Consider the following 21,351-nt stretch of genomic DNA (forward strand, 5'->3'; position numbering starts at 1 on the left):
TTACCTTTTTGTCAGGAGGTGGATAGTATGCATCATCATCAGTCTCTTGCAATCATAGTTATTCATTACATGGATCATTGATTTGGCAGCTAGGTGTCAGAGTGCATAGAGTGCCAGGCCAGAGTCAGAAACATTCATTTTTCTCAGTTCAAATCTGTCCTCAGACACTTACTAGCTATGTGACCCTGTGCAAGTCACTTAACCCTGTTTGTATCTCATTTGTAAAATGATCTGGAGAAGGAAATGGCAAACCACTCTAGTATCTTTGCCAAGAACCCCAAATAGGATCACAGAGAATTGTACATGATTGATACAACTCCATAACAACAACAACACCACATTGATCAGAATTTTGAAATTGTTCATAGTTGCTTTTTGTTCACAGTATTGTTATTGTATACATTTTTTCTTGCTCATTTCACTTTGCTTGTATTCATGTAAATTTAACTAATTTCTCTGAAACTGTCCATTTTTTTGGAAAAGTATTTCATCATATTCACTTATCATATTTTTTTTAGTAATTCCCCAATTGATAGGCGCCCCATTAGTTTCTGGTTTTTGAATGAAGTACTTTTCCTCTTTCTTTGTTCTCTTTGGTGTATGAGCCTACTAAATGCTACAGATGGGTTTGAGGGCATGCACAATTTAGGAACCCATACCGAGTTGCTTTTCATAAACTTTTCATATAGTTCTGCCAGCAGTGAATTAATGTGCCTGTTTCCCCACAGCTTTGCCAATAATAATATTTTTTTTATCCACTTTGCTAATCTGTTATTTGTGAGGTGGGACCTAAGAATTGCTTTAATTTGAATTTCTCTAATTAGTAATTTCAAGTGTATTTTCATATACCTGTTGACAGCTTGAGAACTTACAAGGTTATTGAGATCTTCCTATTCATATCTCTTGATAGTTTATCGATTGAAGAATGGTATTATTTTCATAAATTTAAATCCGTTATATATAATAAGTACATATTATATAAATAAAAATGTATATGTGTATACACTCACATACATGTATATTTTTATTAAAACACACTCACACACATACCTTGGAAATGGGACCTTTGTCAGATAAACTTGGTGCCAAGTTTTTTTTTCCTAGTTAATTGTTTCTCCTAATTTTAGCTGCATTGATTTTATTTATGCAAACCTTTTTTTAAAAATTTTGTGTGATCAATATTGTCTATTTTCTCTACTGTCTAGTATTTTATCTGTATTCTCTGTACATTGTTTTGTTATCAGCACCTTCCCAATCCATAAATCTTAAAGGGAATTTCTCCCTTGATTCTCTAATTCGTTAATGATATGGCCTTTTAAGTCTAAGTTTTATATCCATTTGGAGCTTATTCTGAGACATAGTGTGAGATGTTGGTCTAAACCTAATTTCCGCAAGATTGCTTTCCAGTCTTCTCAGAAGTTTTTGCAACAATATTTGTTTATGTATGTATATATGTATGTATGTATGTATGTATGTTTGTATGTTTGTATCTACACTATTCTGCAGATCAACTCTTCTCTTTTTTGAGCACTACCAAATCATTTAGATGATAGCTGCTTTATTCCTATGCATGTCCTAATAACATAAAATATTCCTTAATGCAGAATTAATAGAGAATTAATACAGAATTAAATTTGTTCAGTGATCCTCTGGCTGTTAGTATCAAGGAGGACATGAAATGGAGACATAAGTGTTCAAAATTCTCAGCAAGCGTGTCCTGAATTGACTGTATAAAGAGGAGGGATTTCCTATGGCTTTAAAGTACTGTATCGAGATGTTTTTTTGTCTGCAGATGATATACTGATTGTAAATGTATTACCACACTTTCAGTTTAAGATCCTTAGGCCACTCAAGAATTTGGCCTAATGGTGAGGAAAGACTATTGCCTAGAAGACGAGAACCAGTATGAAGGGTTTCTATTAAAATAAAATCAAATGACTTGTTATTTCAATCAAGTTTTCTTTATAACAAGATATTTGAATTTTTGTTTGTTTATTTTTGACATGAAACTAATGAGATCATCTAAGGCTTGAGAGATTTGTAATTCCCAAGAAAAGACTTGGCCTTAAGGCAGTGCTTTTGCGTTAAAAGTAAATACCACATTTTAAAAAAGAAACTTTATTCTTTGTTGTTTATCAGTTGAATTTTCATGTTGCTTTCTAAGCGTTAATAATATTGGAATTATGTGATTGGTATGCCATATTTTTGTGAATAATTAATGAGTGATATAGCATATTAAAATTATACTTGTCCTAGGGACTTGTAGTCTTTATATATATTTTCTTAAATTTCCTGCCGTCTTGCAGGATAACCAGATAAAATTATATTAATTAACCAGATAAAATTATATTAATTATATATAGCACATTAAACTATATTAATGATTCTTCAAAAATCTTAAAGTAAAAATGGTATTTTTACTGTAATCTGACTCTACTGAAGCTCAAATCTCTTTACAATTCTGTTCAGGGATGTTTTAGACCAAATGCATTTATTGGATTGTTTTCACATAGAGTTCTACTTAATTGAATATGGGAAATAGCACATCAGAACTAATTAAGATGATATGTGGACTGAATTTTATAATCTGATGCTTAAGGGTAATCTTGTAGAAATCAATAGGAATTTTACAGATAATTATATCATGGCTTGCAGTAAGTTACAGATGCATAATTTGTTATAAACAATGTTATCTTAAACAGCACTTTTTAAAGCTTTATTAATCAGTTATAATTATGTTGGTTAAATTCAATTAACTAAAAAAATTAGCAGTTTTCCAAAGCAATATTTAATAAATATCAGCATGTCATGTAAGCTGTATATTATGATTGATATAAATAAAATTTGAACACATTTTTATGATTACATTTCTGTGTACATATTTGCATGTATGTGCATGTGTAAGAAGTTAATAAACACATTACCCTCATGAATTTTTGAGATATATTGATGTAGAAAATAGGCTAAATTGGAATTTTCATTTCTATTTGCTGTTCACTTGTTCACTCATGTCCTACTCTCAATGACCCCATTTGGGGTTTTCTTGGCAAAGATACTAGAGTGGTTTGCTATTTGTTTCTCCAGATTTCAGAGCTACTTCTCTAATCTGGGCCCTGATTACCTATCTACTGACTTCTAGAATATTATCCTGCTCAACTTCTTTTCCTCCAGATTATTTTCTTTCTGTTCATTTACTACATACTTGTTAAATAATTATATCAAACACAATTTTTTAATCTTAACCTTTTTTTCATTCAGTTCCTCAGTGCTTTTTTGAGAAACTGGAAAGCCAACAAATGAATAGACCCAAAATCAACACAATAGAAAACATTTAGAAAGTCAGGAATCATAAATGAATTTGAAACCAAAAAGACTATAGAACTAAAAGCTTATTATTTGAAAAGGCTGACTAGATAGATAAACTTTAACCATCTTGATTAAAAAAGAAGAGGGTGGAAAATTAAAATAAAAGTGAACAAATTAAAAATCACAAGGAACCCAGAAGAAATAAAAAGAATTATCAGTGCCTACTGTGCATAATTAGATGCCAACAAAATTAAAAACTCAAAAGAAATAAACAGTTAATTACAAAAGTGTAAAATATCCAAATTACCACAACCTCAAATAGTGTTCTTAAATAATCCTAAAGAATAATTAATACTTATACTAAACAAATAGTTGTAAGAAAGGATAAAGAAAGCACTCTTCCAGTTTTGTTTTGTTAGACAAATATAGTCCTGATATCTAAACTAGAGAAGGTCAAACAAAGAGAACTCTTGGCTAATTTTGTTAATGAATATTTCTTCAAAAATCTTAAAATTCTCATATAAAGATGTCATCAATTTGTGCAAAAAATCATTATTATCAAGGTGGAAATTATGGAAATGTTTAACATGATCATATTAAAAACAAAAATATCTATAACTATGTGGCTATCTCATTTGATGCAAAAAATCTTTTTACCAAGTGCAATACTCATGCTAAAAATGCTGGAAAAAACAGGAATAGAGGGATCTTTAAAAATGTGATAATAAGCAGATATATCTAAGTCAGTAAGCACTTATTAAGCCACCACTGTTTCAGGCACTGTAATAAGCATTAAGGATACAGAGAAAACCAAAAAGGCAATCCCTTCTCTCAAAGAGCTCATTGACTAATGGAGAAGCTGGTACCAGAGAGAACAATTGAAGATAATCTCAAAAAAGGCACTAAGGTAATGGAAGACTTGGGACAGGTATCTTGGGGGAAGTTGAGACTTTAGTGGAGATTTGAAGGAAGCCAGAGAAACCAGGAGGTGGAGATGCAGAGTGAGTGAGTTCCAGGTGGGAGGATAAGGAGAGTGAAAAGCATGGAGTTGAGAGAGAAAATTTCATGTGTCAAGAACAGAAAGGAGGCCAGTGGATTGAAAAATAGGTCGGAGAGAATGGAATAAGAAAATTACAAAGGTAAGAAGGGGCCAGGTTATGAAGGACTTTCGGTGCCAAACAGAGGCTCTCTTCCTTTTCCCTTCAAGTTCCTCCCCATCCTCCAATTTGTAACTTCCTTCACTGGTTTTCAAATTTTGTTTAATGTACTAGTTCATTCTTCTTGATTACTATTATTGAGTTATTTAATCCTTATCCTCTTTATCCCTCTCTCAGTTAAGTAGTCAAATAAAATCCCTCTCCCCCTTCTCCCCTTCACCTTTTGTTCATTAGGTTTTACAATTTAATTTCCTGTTCCGTTTTGTAAAAACAATTTTCCCCTGTTATTCTCTTCATTATTTATCTTCCCTATCTATTCTACACTTTAGTTCTTTGATTCATCCCTCTTATACTTAGTCTTTCTTTATTCTCTCTATTCCTCATGGAATTAAAGCATCTATTTTGGGTTCCTTATTCTATATAGTTTCTATATTATTGCATTTTAGATCTTGGCCCATTGACTGGTTTTTCTTATAGATACCCTGTCTGCAGGTGATAGAGAGGATATTAACCCATGGTAGGAATTTTCCCATGTCACTGATTGTTCCATTCATTATTAACCTCTGCCTTCCTCATGATTGTTCCACCTACCACCCCATCTGCTTGAAATCTCTTCTATGGATCTATACCCTTCCACTCTTTTGAATGTCAGTTGACCCCTTTAACCTGAGGCAGGATGCATTGGTCTTTCTAAGCACCAAATCTCTGCAGATAATGCCCACTATCACGTCCCTATTTACTTTTATGGATTGTCTCTCTTCTCCTTTGCAAGCATTCCTCAGTGGTACTCCTTCAAACAAGATTTACCTATTCTTATTCCCACTTTTAATTCCTTCCTGTCTCATCAGCCATTCTCCTGAAGGCTGTCTTCTTTCTGGGTGACTACAAATGTTGTTTTCCCTTCATCATTAGCAATTGACTTGATTAATTTACATCACATATTTTCCTATATTTTCCTCCTTTCATCTCTGTTTTTATTTTCCCTCCTATTCTTGTTGAGGGAGAAATGATCCCCAGGGATGTAAGAATCCCAAACCAAAGTTCCCAGGTTGCCTGGAATGAATTTGTAGATCCAAGCATTCTTTAAGTCAAGGAGGGAAAGATTTATTACACTTTTCAGTGGGCAAGTGTTCTTAGGGAACCTGAAACTCTAAAGAGGTGCAGGGGGGGATTTTTATAGAAGCTTCTAGGGGATGAAAGGGGGGACACATGTCAGTTAGGTGTTTGGGGATGGGATTAGGGAGTGGTGGGGGCATGGTTCTTAAAGAAACAGGCACATTTAGTATCTGCTGCACAGGCGTATTACCCAGAATTCTCTAGGAAATAGCCCACAGTGGGGTTACTGGTGGTGTGGTTTTTACTGTGAAATATCACTGAGTTCACTATCGCTTGGGACTAAAGGGAATAGTTTCTCATCTAGTGTCTTGTTAGACAGAATACCATGTCTAAGATACATGTTAGGTCAGCAAATAGTAAATATGGTTATGACTTAGTGTACTAAGGAAGAAGCAGAGATAAGTTAGGGCATACTGCCCTTTAGCTAGAGATAGACAGCCTGAGAGAGAATATGTTTTGAGAACTAGATGTGTTTTGGAATTGGGATGCTGGCACAGGCATTCTGGCAGAGGCTGTTAGAATTAGGGTTCAAGCATAAGCACCCCATCATTCCCCCCTTAAATAGATGGGACCCAAAATCATTTGGGGTAAGGGATGAAGGTCTCAGCTTCTGGAACTGCTTCTTGCTGAGGGTGGATGTAGAGCTGTCCCTGCCTCACAGGGTCTGTACCCAGTGTCTAGAACTTGGTTGACGCCAGGTCCAGGGGGTGATGGGTCATGGTCTTGGACAGAGGTTGGTATCCAGCTTGAGCTGTCATCTGCAGGTGCAGTGCACTGAGCCTAGAAGAGACAAATCTGGCAAGAAGGTTAACAAGAACCAAAAAGAAATAAAAGAATTACGATCAGGAGGGGGACAAGAAAAGGAGTTAACAAGAGCTTCGTAGCCAGAGAAGGCCGTGGCCTTTTGTATTGGCTGAGAAGTGAAAGCTAGATAAGGAGAACCTACAAGGAGGGTGGAGAGAGGAAAATGATCATAGGTGCAAGTTGGGCATGTTCCCTCAGTACAAGAGGTACAACTGGCAAAAGATGTGAGAACACTCTTCACTGTGGGTATCCTCACAGGTGGAGCAAGTTAAAAAAAAACCAGCAGAGACATTTACAAACCCTCCCTTAACAGAGGTCTTTACCAGTTCTGTGGCTGTAGAGCTTATCTGCCAAGCCTGAGAATAGTTCCCTGTTACTAAACAGGGGGTGGGGGAGGATAAATTTGCCCATTGTGGAGTAGCCAATACTATAGGGGTGGCAAAAACCTCTGAGGAGGTCACATTGGGGAGAGGGGCTTTGCAAAAACTGCCTCTGGATAAAAGTGAGGATTACTCTGTGGATGGGGGTGACATACCCAGCAGTCTTGGGCTCCCCCTCTGCCTACATAATTTCCCAGTTTAATTAAATAGTTGTCTTCCCACTTGCGAGGGTGAAGGGAACTTAGGGTATCAGGGAGAAGGAGAAGGAGAGCTATGGTTGACATTATCAGTACAAAGGAAATGGTTCCAAGCAGGAGAGAGAAAACAACTACTTTCCTCTATATTTCTACCATAGACAAGATAGCTCATAAGTTATTACTCTTCACTAACTTAACTGTACTGCCTTAAACAAAAAGAGGTTCCTGACTTGAACCTTACAAATGAATAGACACACATTGTTGTTTCACAAGCTTCTTTTTTTTTATCCTTCCTGATTGTATTCATTCTGGAAGAAATAGATACTTCAGAAATTGAATCTTTTACATATAATAAGTTCAAACATTAATTTAACTGTTGCTTAGGCCATGGAATGACTACAAATTCAGATCAAAACAGCAAGATCTGTAAACTCATTACATTAATTTAGCAATTTTCTCTTGGCAATCTGGGAATTCTTTTGATTGGCAATTCCGCTCCCCCTCACCCCCATTTAGATGTTCTGGGCAGTTTTTTTTTGTTATTTCTTGAGTAATAGTCCTTTTTTTCACTTTTTCTGTTCTCCTGGAAGACTTATAATTCTTAAGTTGTCTCTACTTACCCATTTTTGAAGATCAGCATGTTTTGTTTGTATGGAGACTATGTTTTCTTTTAGTATTAGTGCTTTTTGTTTCTCTTCTAGATCATCTTCACTTCTTTGTATTTGCATTCCTACTCCCTTATTCTCTCTTTTGCTTCTTTGGTGATACTTCCCACCAGGGATTAAAGTTGTTTTTCCCCATTCTTACAGTTATTAATGTGTGCAGACCATAAATTCTGCTTTTGTTTTTATTTGTCTTTCAAACCATTTAGAAACATCCTGCTGTGGTTCCATGCCCTCCTGAGGATGGATCTAGAAGGTCTTCTGCCCCATTAGGTTTTGCTTTATTTTCCTTTTTTTCAGAATATTCATATATAAATATATATATATGTACATATATATATACACACACATATATATATACACACACATACACACACATACATATATATGGATTATTTCACTGATATGCAGGTCACATTCTTTTTTGTTATTAATATTTTCCCTTTCAGCTTATCTGCTTATGTTCTAGGCCTTTAATTGAGTTTTCTTCTTCCTAAGATCTTTGTAATTTCAATTTTTTTTTCCTCGTAGGCTTCTATTATCTACTTTCTGGCTTCTTCTCCTTTGGAAGGGGTTGCCCTCGAAGTTGAACTGAGATAAAATTCTCATCAATCTCCTTCCACAATAGGCAGTTCATGGTTCACTGTCCTCAGTTTCTGCCCCAAGTGACTTTTGTGGGCACAGAACTGGCTCCAGCTAGTTGTGAGGCTCATTCTTTCATGCTCAGTGGAGTACCACACAGCCATACATATTTCCTCCCCAATTTCCTCTCTTTTATAGTTCTCTGTTTGAACTCTGCTGTACTGAGGGAACATTCCCTACTTGCATTTTGATTTTTCACAACACTTGGGATTGGGGTGGGGTGGGAGGGAGCATAAAGAAGAGTTAAGTTCTTGTTGTAGGCTAGTGGGTCATTTTGTGCAGCCTTGCTCCCAGAACATGATGGGCAGTAGAGGAAGGGGTGTTAAGTGAGTCAGGTAAGAAGGGCTAGCAATTAACCTTCTTTGTTTTAATTTCACTGACTTTTACCTCATTTGAGTGCTTGGTGTCCTAGAACATAAAGGCGACTGAAATTTCTTTATTTGTTGTGTATATAGTTCCTGTTTTAGGGAGATTTGAGAGGTTGTAAGAACTGGAGGATATGTCTAGTATTCTGTCTTATTGGTCATATGTCTGGGAAGTCATATCCAGGTCTTGACCTTACCATTCTCTTAATGTTCCAGGGTTGAAATCTTAGACTGCTTTTTTGACTCCCCTTCTCCCTCACTCTCAGTGTCCAAAGAGTTACTAAGTCCTATGGGTTCTGCCTCCTCATTTGCTCTTGTATCTGTACCCTTCTTTGTTTTCCCATTGCCACTATTCCAGTTCAGGCCTTTGTTACATCTTGCTTGGAATTTCAGTAGCCATCTATTCAGTTTCCCTACCCCACTCCGATCTGTTTCCACTTTGCTGTAGCCTACATAGACTAATGCCAGTGTAATTATCCTAATACGATACCTTGGTTGCTCTTCTCATAACCTTATTTGGACTCTCCATTACCCGCCAAATAAAATACAGTTATTTAACAAAGAATGTAAGACCATTCAGTATTACCTTATACTGCTTTTGAGGGTTGAGGGAGCCGAGGTCCAGGAACCCCAAGACTGGAGTTCCTAGATGGGGTTGTTGAGGAGGAGTGCCCTTCAAGAATCTGAGTACTGGAGAGAGTCGGGGCCATCTGGAATGAATTCATGATCTCAAGCATTCTTTAAGTCAAGGTGGAAAAGATTTATTACACTTTACAGCTGGCAAGAGTTCTTAGGGAACCTGCAACCTTACAGGGCTACAGGGAAAGTTTAAGTACAAGATTTGGGGGTGAAACCTGTCAATTAGGTGTTTTGGGGTGGGATTAGGGAGTGGTTAAGGGGTGGTCGGTTCTTAAAGGAACATGCACTTTTTGTATCTACTGCACAGGTATCTTATCCAGAGTTCACTGGGAAATTGCCCAAGGGGGGCAACTTGGAGGTGTGGTTTTGACTGTGAAATGTCACTAAGTTAACCAATGGTCAGGGCTGACTGGAAATATCCAGGTTGCTTCCATCAAATGTCTTGTTAGTCAAGAGTAATGTAAGGGAGTATACATTTGACTATGTCTAGGATACATATCAGTAGGTCAGTAAGTAGTAAATTTTGTTACATCCCAGTGCACAGCCAATTAGCACTTACACAGGGAGTCGTACCAATAAATTCTACAGGTGCAGCTGGCCGTAGTATCAGGAGGAGAGATAAGTATTTTGCAAAGGCATGCTAACCTTGAACTAGAGAGGAACTGCTAGGGCCAATGCTTAAAAGCTGAGGAGAGATGTAGTTTTAGAACTGGATGTGATTCTGGAATTGGGGTCCAGGCACAGGCACCCAAGCAGAGGCTAAGGGGAAATGTTAGCATTAGAGTCCAAGCACAAACACCCCATCCCTACTATGTTTCACATATTCCATAGCCTGACTAGTATGTTACTCATCTTAGGAATTAGTATTTCCTCAATTTTTCTTATGCTATCTTTCTTCCTTGATGTCTACTATGTCTGTAAGGCACTTTCTGACCAATTTCTGAAACCTTATCTATTTTTCAAAAATTAGGTTAAATTAGTTTTATCTATCTTTTTTCATGAGGCTACTTCTATCTCTTTTGCTTCTAAATTGTAGGTGACTCCTTGTCCTCCTTCAAGGCACTAATAATGTAATGTTACTGCTGTACCCAAATTGTATAATGTGACTACCAGAAAAGGATTAGAGTGAAGGCTGTAAAAAAATTGTCAGAAAATTATTTTTTAAAAGTGGATAAGCTGAGCTAATTAGAAATAAACCTTTTATAGAAAATATAATGACCCTTGGAATCTATAGAACCAAGATTCTAGTACTGAGAGACTTGCCCATGTCACTTATCTCTGTCCTTATTTCTTCATTGTCAAAAGCAACTTGAACTAGCTCATCTTTGGAGTCCTTTTAAGCTTAAAAAGTTATGATTCTAGCTGGTAATATATATATGAACATAATTTTAAATTGATAAGAAAATATATCTGCAAATGAATATAAACTGTAAGTATATATGAAATGATAAGATCTGAGTGAACTTCATTTGGGAATGTTTGGGGTTTTAAGCGAAGTGTTGAAAATTTAGAGTAATCTGGTATAACTGCTAACATGGGCATGAAGATGGGAAAAAAATACATTTTACATAGTGTATGCACCTATATGGGTATTATCGTAGTAAGCAAATGTACTTGTCAATAATAAAGGGCTTGTGTTGTGAAATAAAGAAAAAAAAGTTGTTGAATAATACAAAGGGAGATGGAGAGCTTTTGAAACTAGGTGAAGGAGCTTCAATTTGATTTGTTAATGGGGAATTGTTAGAGATTCTTGACCAGAAGAGTAATATGATAAAATTGGCATTTTAGAAGAAAGATTGTGTTTTGTGTAGAATTGTTCACAGTGAAGAGAGACTTAGTGATTACTATAATGGTAAACTAAGAAAGAGTCTGTTCTTTGATCTGGAAAAGTGATGAGTTTTATAGGTCACTTTACTTTCTTCCTGAAAGCAATTTTTTTCTACAAATCTAAATTGCTTCCATGAACTAGCAATAAGTAGTTAATTTGGTTTCTGATTTTTATGCATTAGATAAAACAGAAGTTCTTAACCTGGGGTCTGTGAATTTCCCAAGGTGTTATGTGTAGATTTCAAAGGGGCTATAAACTTGAATGGGAAAAAAATACATCCTTATTATATATCCTCATTTCTTTAAATTATGGATTTAAAATATATTCTAAGAAAAGGGACCATAGGGCCAAAAGGTTCCATGACACACAAAAATGGTTAAAAACCCTGAGATAGAATTATTAAATAAATGGCCTTGGTTCATAGGTTGCATCTGTGAGATCAAATGTTTTTGAATACTTTGCTTTGCCTTTAAAATTTTTCATCATGTTACTTTTTTCACAGATGCTAAATGCAAATATGTCTTATATGTGATATTTTCTTTAAAATGCACTCAGAATGTATTTTTATTTACTAAATATTATTTTCAAAAAGAAATGGACTGAAATCTTGCAATTAAAACTGTTATGCTAGTCTACTTCTTAGCTATATATAAACAAAATTTCTTTCTTAAATTGAACAAAATTTCTTTCTTAAATTAAATAACCTCTTCTATTCTCTCCTCTTTTTTTCCTACTCTCTCTACCCCTTCCTTTTCTTTCCATTCTTTCTCCATAGTCTTTTCTAGCACTGGTAAATTTATTATCCTACCCTGCTGTTTATGAATTGATAAGCAACCAGGATATTCCAAATAAATCAGAATATTCACTTCGTGAAGTTCCTACATGCATAGTTGTAAGTATGTTCTTATAAAAACCATTATTAGAGATTTAGATGTAAAACTATTCTCTGAATAAGAACAGCCATTCTTTTAATCAAATTTAGAGCCAATTTTGATTATCTCCTCATGGATTATCTGTATTGTAAATTATACTTGAATGTGATACATGGGTGAACCTGGGCATCATACTCTCTTGCTGACATTGCTCCAGATTGCAAGGTCATCTTTCTATGTGTGGTTGAAAGGAAGAAGGATCATAGTTGATATGTACGTAGTTGAAATTACAAGTGACTGTTTTTTGTTGACTATATTTTTTTTATAAGTGACTATGTGTTTGGTGATTATTTTGATTATCTTTAGAAATGTGGCTAATTAGGAGCAAACTCAATTTCAACCAAATATATGCCCTTTTAAAATCTGAAATTAAAAGAAACAAACAAAAACCTGTTCTAGCAAACTATTTTTTAGTACTGCATGTGAATAGTACGTGCATGTTTGTTTTATCCAAGGCATTTAACACTTAAAAGTCAATGACCATTTTTTGATTTTTCAAAGTTTTTTAGTGCCTTGACTTATAATGAATATGTATGGACTATATGAACATATAAGGATTAATTAAGTAAAGGTTAAAGGAATAATAATTACTTGGTACCACCTCCTCATAAAGGCAGGAAACTGCTGCTCTTGAAATGGTATTTTTTTTTTCTTCAGAAGAGACCTTGGAAATGAGGGAGGAGACCTGGCACAATATAATGACATTTTCTCCTTTTATGCCAAAGCCTGGTATGGGAAGGGATAGTAGCTCTCCTCTTGCTGTGGGAGTCTGGAAACCAGGCAGAAGAACCAGTGTGTTGATGTGACTTTTTTCTTCTTCCAGAGGGAGGCTATAGACCATGTAGGATACTGGTTCAATGAAAGGGTAGTATCTTCCCTCTCCACAAAGATAGGAGACTGGTATGTGATAGAATGACTTTTCTCCTATTCTGTCATGCCAGCCAGAAGGCTGGTTTGCGATGGGATGTTGTTTTTCTTCTTCCTATAGGAGAGTGGGTTGTAGGTAGGAACCTGGGACCTGGAAGTGATTTAGGATGTTATTTACCAGGACTTTGACAGATTATAGCAGTGTGCTGTTTCATGAGCTAGTGAGACTAAGTTCTCTCTCCTTTTTTGTGAATGAATAAATGAATGAATGAGAACTTAATAAATGCTTACTCTATGCCAAGCAATATGCTAAGTGCTGGGGATACAAATACCGGGTGCTGGAGAGACACTTCCTGCTCTCAAGGAGTTTACAGTCTAAAAGAGGAAACAATATACATAGAGAAGTGGTGGTCATTTAAATCAACAATCATGTTTTAAGTGCTTATTATATGCCAGACATGGGTTAAGAAAGATATTTTAGTTTTTAAAAGCATGGTGATAGTGAGTGGAGTCATAGGGGAAATGGTAGATCAATTATACCCTTTCAAGTGGCAGTGGCAGCATTGGTTTAGTTATGCCTGCACAGCAGCAGGGGTTGGGAAAAAAGAGGAGGACATATGCATGGTGATGAGATGGCAGAGGAATAAAGTAAAGCTTGGCTGTCCAACTAGTTGTAGTAAATCATATGAGTCTCTCACCAGTTAGGACAATGAGGGCCCCAGGGCACAAGTTTCAGAGATGAGGGGTTAAGTCCTTAGCATTTTCTCTGATTGTTGGTAAGAAGATCAAAGGTTTCTTTACACGTAATACTTAGATTCAAAACTAGAACTTTGGAGTTACCTTAATCAGATGCTTGCACCAGTATCCTTGAAAGTCTGGATTATTTTATTTTTCCTGCTGTTTAATAAATGCTTATTGACTGATCAGTTGTGATTCAGAAAAACCTATAGGATCATCTTTCGAAGGTGCTTCTCATAGGAAAAAAATAGTGCTTTTTCTTACCTGAGACTTAATAAGGCAAAATGGCAGGCATTATTCCCTTTACAGATTTCAGTAGAGAGCTATTTAATTTCCTTCTTATCAGAACTCTTGCCTTATCCTGCTCTTGCTTCTCATCAATCACATGAAAATTTTGGACTTGAAGTCCTTGGAAAGAAAGGTAATGATTTTCCTGTCTATGAGAATAAGTTACAAAGAGCTCTAATGCATGGAACATATATGAAGCATGGCACATATGTGAAGCAAGGCATTCTTTTAATCATTGTGGATGGTTTTCAGAGTATTTTTGATATGAACTAATAGGCTTAACTAACATCCTCTAGCTCTAAGACTAACTGATGATAACTTTAGTCTACCAATCTCTCTCCTCTCTCCATATATCTGTGTGTGTGTGTGTATATATATATATGTGTGTGTGTGTGTGTGTGTGTGTGTTTATATATATACACACACACACAGACATATACACAGATATGTGTGTGTGTATATATATATATATACTAATGTCATGATAATAAAATTTTAAAGATTATAATTTTTATTTTGGCTAATAGACATTCATACAAAAATTCAGTATGAAGTTGTCAGAGGCCTGGGGTTTTTCTTGGCTTTGACTAAATGATTGTGTAACTTTAGCCAAGTTACTTAACATATTTGGGACTCAGTTTCTTCATCTGTAAAATAAATATAGTGATAGTTGCACTATGTTTTTTGTAAATCTAAAAGTATAATCTAAATGCTGTTATAATTATTGTTATAATTATTCTTATATTGTATATAATATAGAAAATCATAGAGAAAACAGTATCAAGGCAACTTCCTTGGCAAAATCGGTTATATGAGATTATACACACTGATATATACTATAAAAATTAGACTATTTTTCTAAATGATTTTAATCATTGGTTTCTTAGGGTAGATAATATTTAGACTAGCAAATTGAACTGATTTACTGCATATGAAATTTTAAGATATTTGTGTTTCCTGGTTTTGTTTGATTTACTCTTATTCTAATAGTGTTATGGAATTTTAGTATAGATTTTTCATTATTGAGGATCAAGACTGAGAAAAAGTAATTGAATTTAGTAATTAAGAGATCATTGTTAGCTTTAGAAAGAGTTGTTTCAGTCCTGTGGTGGGGTCAGAAGCCAAATTATAAGAGGTCATGCATTGACTAGGAGTTGGGAAAGAGGATGTAAACTGCTTTTCTAGGAATTTGCTTTCTAAACAGTAGAGAGGGGAGCCAAGATGATGGATTAGAAGCAGCCACCCAGCTACTCTCCTAACATTTAACTTCAAACAACTTTAGAATAACACCTCAAATTAAATTTTGGAATAGAAATGCCAACAAGTGTTGGAGTGAGACATTTTTTCAGCCTAAGAAAACTTAAGAGATTGGCAGGAAAAGTCTGTGGGACCAGGTTGGAGGCCTTTCCTGTGCCTACACATACTGCAGTGGCAACAGCTATTTCAGCAGCAGCTTTTGGGAGCTCTCAGCCCAGAGATGGGAAGGGACTTGGACAACTGGTTACAAAGAGATTATACGGGATCTTTTGCTGGCACTGGATAGAATTGATGCTGATTGGCAGCTCTATTGCCCATACACAGTTCTGAATCACAGTTCCTGGACAGAGAGGAGTGCTCTTGGTCTGTCACAATGGAGTAGGGGCCCAGATCACAATTCCAAGGCAGAGAGTGTTAGTGCTAGCATTGGTGGCTGCTGGGGACCAGGAGCCCTTTTTGGGTAAAAATGAGAGCACAGAACAGGAGAACAGTGACCTTACCTTTCCCAGGATCACATTACCTTAGAAGCACCCAAAACTTGTATGCTCCCAGAACTAGTTTTGAAAACAGCAGTACAAAAAGCCTGAAATTTTTACACACACACACACACACACACACACACACACACACACACACAGATGGGGGGAAAAGGATAAATAGAAGAAAATAGGATGGAGGGAAATGCACAGTTAATAATCATAATGTCACACAAACTAAAAACAAAACCAGATGTAATTAAAAGAGATAATTATGGTAAAAATACCTTAGACAATGACGTAAGATCAAAATTTTTTACAAGTTTCTCTGATAAAGGCCTCATTTGTCAAATAAATACTAAGGGTAGAACTGAGTCAAATTTATAAAAATAGGAGCCATTCCCCTAAGAATACAAATGAGCAGTTTTCAGAAGAAATCAAAGCCATCTATAGTTATATGAAAAAATGTTCTAAATCACTATTGATAGGGAGAACAGCAAATTAAAACAACTCTGAGGTACCATCTCATTCCTATCTGAAATAACAACCGCTGGAGGGGATGAGGAGAAAATAGGTACAGTAATGAGCTTCTGGTGGTATAGTGAATTAGTCCTGCCATTTTGGAGAACAATTTGGAACTATGCCTAAAGGGCTATAAAACTTTGACCAAGCTGTACCAGGACTATGTCTTTATGACAAAGAAATCAAAGGAAAAAGAAAAGGACCTCTCTGTCGAAAAATGTTTTATAGTACCTCTTTTTGTGGTAGCAAAGAATTGTAAGTTGAAGGGATGCTTGTCAGTTGGGGAATGGCTGAAAAAGTTGTGGGGTATGATTGTGAAGGAATACTATTGTGGTATAAGAAAAGATAAGAGGGATAGTTTCGGAAAAAAAAGCAACATGGCAGGATCTGTATGGACTGATGCAAGGTGAAGTGAGAAGAACCAGGATGTCACTGTGCATAATAACAGCAATATTTTAGTGATGATCAATTGTAAAAGACTTGGCTGCTCTGATCAGTACAGTGATACAAGACAATTCCAAAAGATTCATGAAGAAAAAATGCTCTCCACCACCTCCAGAGGGAGAACTGATGAACTCTGAGTGTGAATTGAAGTATAATTTTCTCATTTCTTTATTTTTCTTGCCTTTTTTTTTGATGTGGCTAATATGGAAGTATGTTTTGAACAATTTTTTTAAAAAGGGAGGAGCTTGAAGGGATGGCAGGATCAATTATATTTTGGGAATTCAAATATCTTTTTTGACAATATATATGTGTGTATGTATATACATGTAGTATTTATATATGTATACATTATATATACATATACATATACATTCACACATACACATGTGGCAAATAGGTGGTGCAATGTATAGATTACTAGACTTAGAGTCAGGAAGACCTGTGTTTCGATCCTGCTTCTGCTAGCTCTGTAACCCTGGGCAAATTACTTAACCTTTCTCAGCCTCAGTTTCCTCAGCTGTTAAATGGGGATAATAATAGTATCTACTTCACAGGGCTGTTGTGAAGATCAAATGAGATGACCTATGTAAAGCAATTTGTACACCTTAAAGCACTATATAAATGCTAGCTATCGTATATATACATGGAAACATACACACACACAAAAGCTGTATATCTGTATGCATACACAAAAGCTATATATGATAGCTAGCATTTATACAGTGCTTTTTATATGTATGTGGGTATAACAACATGTTTATTTGTATGTATATATGTATGTTTTGCAATATAAAACATAAATATGTAATAACATATCATTTCAATGATTTTGATGACTTAAATCAATGAGTTTGATTTAAGTGTTCCTTACAGTAGGGTTTTATACCCCATATTATGTCATAGAAAACCTTGCAATATATTGAGACCTGAGCTGCATAGCTCCAGTAAGTTGTCAGCAGGTCACAAAACTTCCATTCAATGCACTTCAGAATTGTGATCTTCTTTCTATGGGCTTCCATTATAATCATTTCATCTTCTTGGCTAACTTTATTGAATTTCTGAAAAAGTGTTTTTAGCCGGAAAAATTATATGAGAAAAATGAAAAGTTAAAAGCACACTAAAATGACTATAGGATATAATAGCTTGAGAACAATCTGATGTCACACTGGTTTATCTTCTTTAAAACTGATTCTGTAACTTTTATATGTTCTTAATAAATATCTGTTATATAATATACAATATTATACTCTTATTCCTTTCTCTTTTAGGATATTATTGATAGACTTATAATTTTGAATTCTGAAGCCAAGATTCGATCATTATTCAATTATGAACAATCACATATTTTTGGTCTAAGGTATGGGATTCTTTTCCTTGGAATGTGTATGTTCATTTACATTAAAACAGCAAGTATCTCTTCAGGATTTTAAAAATAATTTGTATTGATTTTCTTCCTCCTGTACCAAAATAAGAACCTTTAATATCAATTATTAATCACCATTTTTTACTATTTCACTTGTAGACTCAAAAACCATAAAATAGAAGTTGTTACCTAACAGTTTGAAGACCACCCCAGGCAAAAGGTCCTATTATATTGTTTTATTTGGACTTTACACTTTATTCATTGTTATTTTGCTTTATAAAACTGTGGTATTCTTTAGTCTAGATTCTATTTCATTGTGTAAGAACAGTAAGTTGTCTACTGGGCAGCACTCTGAAACTTCATAGTGAATTGGAGCCTTCTTAATCTTGAACAGATCCTACCTTCCCCACAGATTTGGTTTTGATGGGATACAGTGACATATTTGATCCACCACTGATGCTTCAATGTTCATTACAACTTTGATTTTCTGAAGTTTTGTTGTAACCACTGGGATGAAATTTCTGTCTCTTAGCTATTAAAAACTAATTTAACAAATATTAATAGATAATCAGGAAATGGGTTTTGGAAATATAAAGATATATAGAAAAGACATCAATAAAATATTTTAGAAATGTTAATAGATCAGTTTTGTCTAGGTGTTAGCCCAATTTCCAAAATTTTCTTTGCATTGTTGATTGTAGGTTACAGTGATAAAAATAATCCCAAAAGGATACTAGATTTTTAATATTTGTTTTAAAGACTTTTTCAGTTTTGTTAGAGTCAAGCAGTATCTTTTTTTGCCTGAAAAAATTAATTGTTCTTCAAGAACATGAGGGGGTCAATGGGCAGACTTTTTTTTTTTTCTAAAAGAGAAAGCAATTAATTTTTCTTTCCTTAAAATTTAATTTATTTTCTTTTTAAAATTAATTTATTTTAAACTTAAATACTAAAACTTAAAAATACAATAAGAAAGGAAAAACAAATGTATGATAGACTTAAGTACTAAAACTAAAATATAAAATAAGAAAAGACAAAAAAAAGCATTGCCATGTGTACAGAAGAATGTAAGAGAGGATTCAAAATATACAGGAATAAATTTCCATTTTAAGAAAGCTTATATAGTAAATACTACACATTGTATTCTGAGCGGTTCATCTTTTATTTGCTTCCTTATAAGTTTTCTTTTGTTCTCTGGTGTGTACTTTTTCTTTTTTCTTTTTCCCCCCTTCCCCTAAGAAGGCTGCAATTAAGCGCAGATATATTTGTGTGTGTCTATCTGTGTGTGTGTATGTGTACACACATACACATATATACATACCCACACACATATATACACTTATACATACAAACATATATACATATACATGCATACACTTACATAAACGTACTATATTTAGATATCTATAATCATACTCATGTATGGATAAATACATTCATACGCATCTAATATAAGACTGTGCTGTTCTTATTTGTCCTCTGTTTCTCTGAGGGTGGATAATGTCTACCTTCATAGGGCCAAATTTTTCCCTATTTTTTTAAGTCTACCAATTCATCATTTCCTATATCACAGCATTATTATGACCTTTTACTGTCTACTTATTTAATAGTGTAAAATATTATTGATTAATATGGCTGACATATAGTGTAGTTTCCCTATTTTTCTTTTCTGATTAAATCTATTTTAGCTTTTTTGTCTGGGCTCATGATTACTACCTTTGCTTTTCCCCCCCAATAACTTCTACACCTGATCTTTATTTAATGTTTGTGTGTATCTCCTATTTCCTATCCTTCCTGACTCCACTACTTGCCTTCTACCTGCTACCGTGGTCCTGGGATTTTTCTTCTGATTGTCCCAGGAGGACCATTGTTCTGCCCCAACTCTTATTGTTTTTTCTGCTCCATGTTCACACATTGTGGGGGAAATCTGGAGAGTTTGGAATTTTCTGACCTACTCTGCCATCTTTCCAGAATCCTCCCAATTTAATTTATTTTTAAAAAGTTTTAAGGATATTTTTATTTTTAAATCACAGCCATTCTTTTATATACTTTCTCCACCCCCACCAAATGAGCTCTCCCTGGTAATAAAGAAAAACATAAGTAAAATCAATCAACACAATGATCACTTGCAGTATATGTGACATACTACATGCATAATCACTCATCTCTCTCCTCGAGGTGGAAGATAGTTAGGCAACTCTTTTCTATGACCTAGATTGTTATGTATGCCTCAGTGTTGAACTTCATTATGGCATTCTTTTATTTATATCATTAGTCATTATATATATGTATATATATATGTATATATATATATATATATATATACACACACACACACACACACACATATATATATATGTATTATTCTCCCACTTCTACTTACCTCATAGGATTATAAGATTATAGATGCACAGTAATATTTAATGGGATCCCAGAAGAAGCCATCTAGTCTAAATCACTCATTTTACATATGAGGAACTGAGGCCCAGAGTGGTTGAGTACCTTGCCTAAGCTCACACAGGTTGTAAGTGGCAGAGACAGTATAAGAACTTAAGTCTTTTGACCTCAAATCCAAATTTTCCCCCATTTCACCTCACTGGCTCCCATTTTTAAACTGCTTTAGTTCATAGAGGTATTACTAGAATTACTGAATTCCTCATATTTGTTATTTCTGATAGCACAATAATATTCCATGATGATACCCAAGATAGTTTGATACTTACATTAAAAAATAGTAAGAGCTTACCAGTTTTTTCTTAATGAATTCAAGTCACCTGGCCCAGATGGACTTCATTGTCATTTATTGAAAGAATTGGCAAATGTGATGAAAGAAGTACTAACAAACTGAATAAATGTTATTCCAATTTTCAAAAATAGGAAGAGAACAGACTCTTTAAACTATAGCAACTCTTCAAACAGTGAGCTTGGTTTTACCTCTTGGGAAAATTTAAGAACAGATCATTAAAGAAGTGTCAGTCAAGTGATTATAAAGAACTACCTTCATCAAGAATAGGTCATGCCCTGCTGACTTCATTTTTTTCACAGAATTATTAAACTACAAGATGAGGGAAATGGTGTAGACATATATTGCCTAGTTTTTTTTTTTAATAAATCTTAATGTATCTCATACTTTTCTTGTAGAGAGCATGAAGAAATTTGCATTAGATTATAATCCAACTAGGTAGATTCAGAAGTGATTGAATAGACTGTTCAAGGTTCATGTGGCAATAGATCTCCTGGAGAATAACTTGGAGATCTGTACTTAGCCTTGTGACATTCAACATTTTTAACATTGGCTTGGTTAAGGCCATAGATGGCATGCTCATCAAATTTTCTGTTGACAAAGCTGGAAAGGATAGCTAGCATTCTGA

General features: G+C 34.8%; 1 protein-coding gene across 6 annotated transcripts in view; it reads left to right on the forward strand.

Annotated features, from left to right (window-relative positions):
• The window catches only part of TBC1D32 (TBC1 domain family member 32), a 208,766-nt gene that overhangs the window by 85,042 nt on the left and 102,373 nt on the right, over positions 1-21,351 (forward strand). For 3 of the 6 annotated variants that reach the window (XM_036767861.1, XM_036767863.1, XM_036767865.1), the window contains exons 22-23: positions 11,872-11,988; positions 17,889-17,977. In XM_036767861.1, the coding sequence (XP_036623756.1) occupies positions 11,872-11,988; positions 17,889-17,977 (206 nt within the window). Of the gene's footprint in view, positions 1-11,871; positions 11,989-13,979; positions 14,055-17,888; positions 17,978-21,351 lie in introns of all 6 variants that reach the window. The other 3 variants (XM_036767860.1, XM_036767862.1, XM_036767864.1) reach the window with 2 other exon arrangements.

This window comes from Trichosurus vulpecula, chromosome 7 (assembly GCF_011100635.1).
Source record: "Trichosurus vulpecula isolate mTriVul1 chromosome 7, mTriVul1.pri, whole genome shotgun sequence".
Taxonomy (NCBI): Eukaryota; Metazoa; Chordata; class Mammalia; order Diprotodontia; family Phalangeridae; genus Trichosurus; species Trichosurus vulpecula.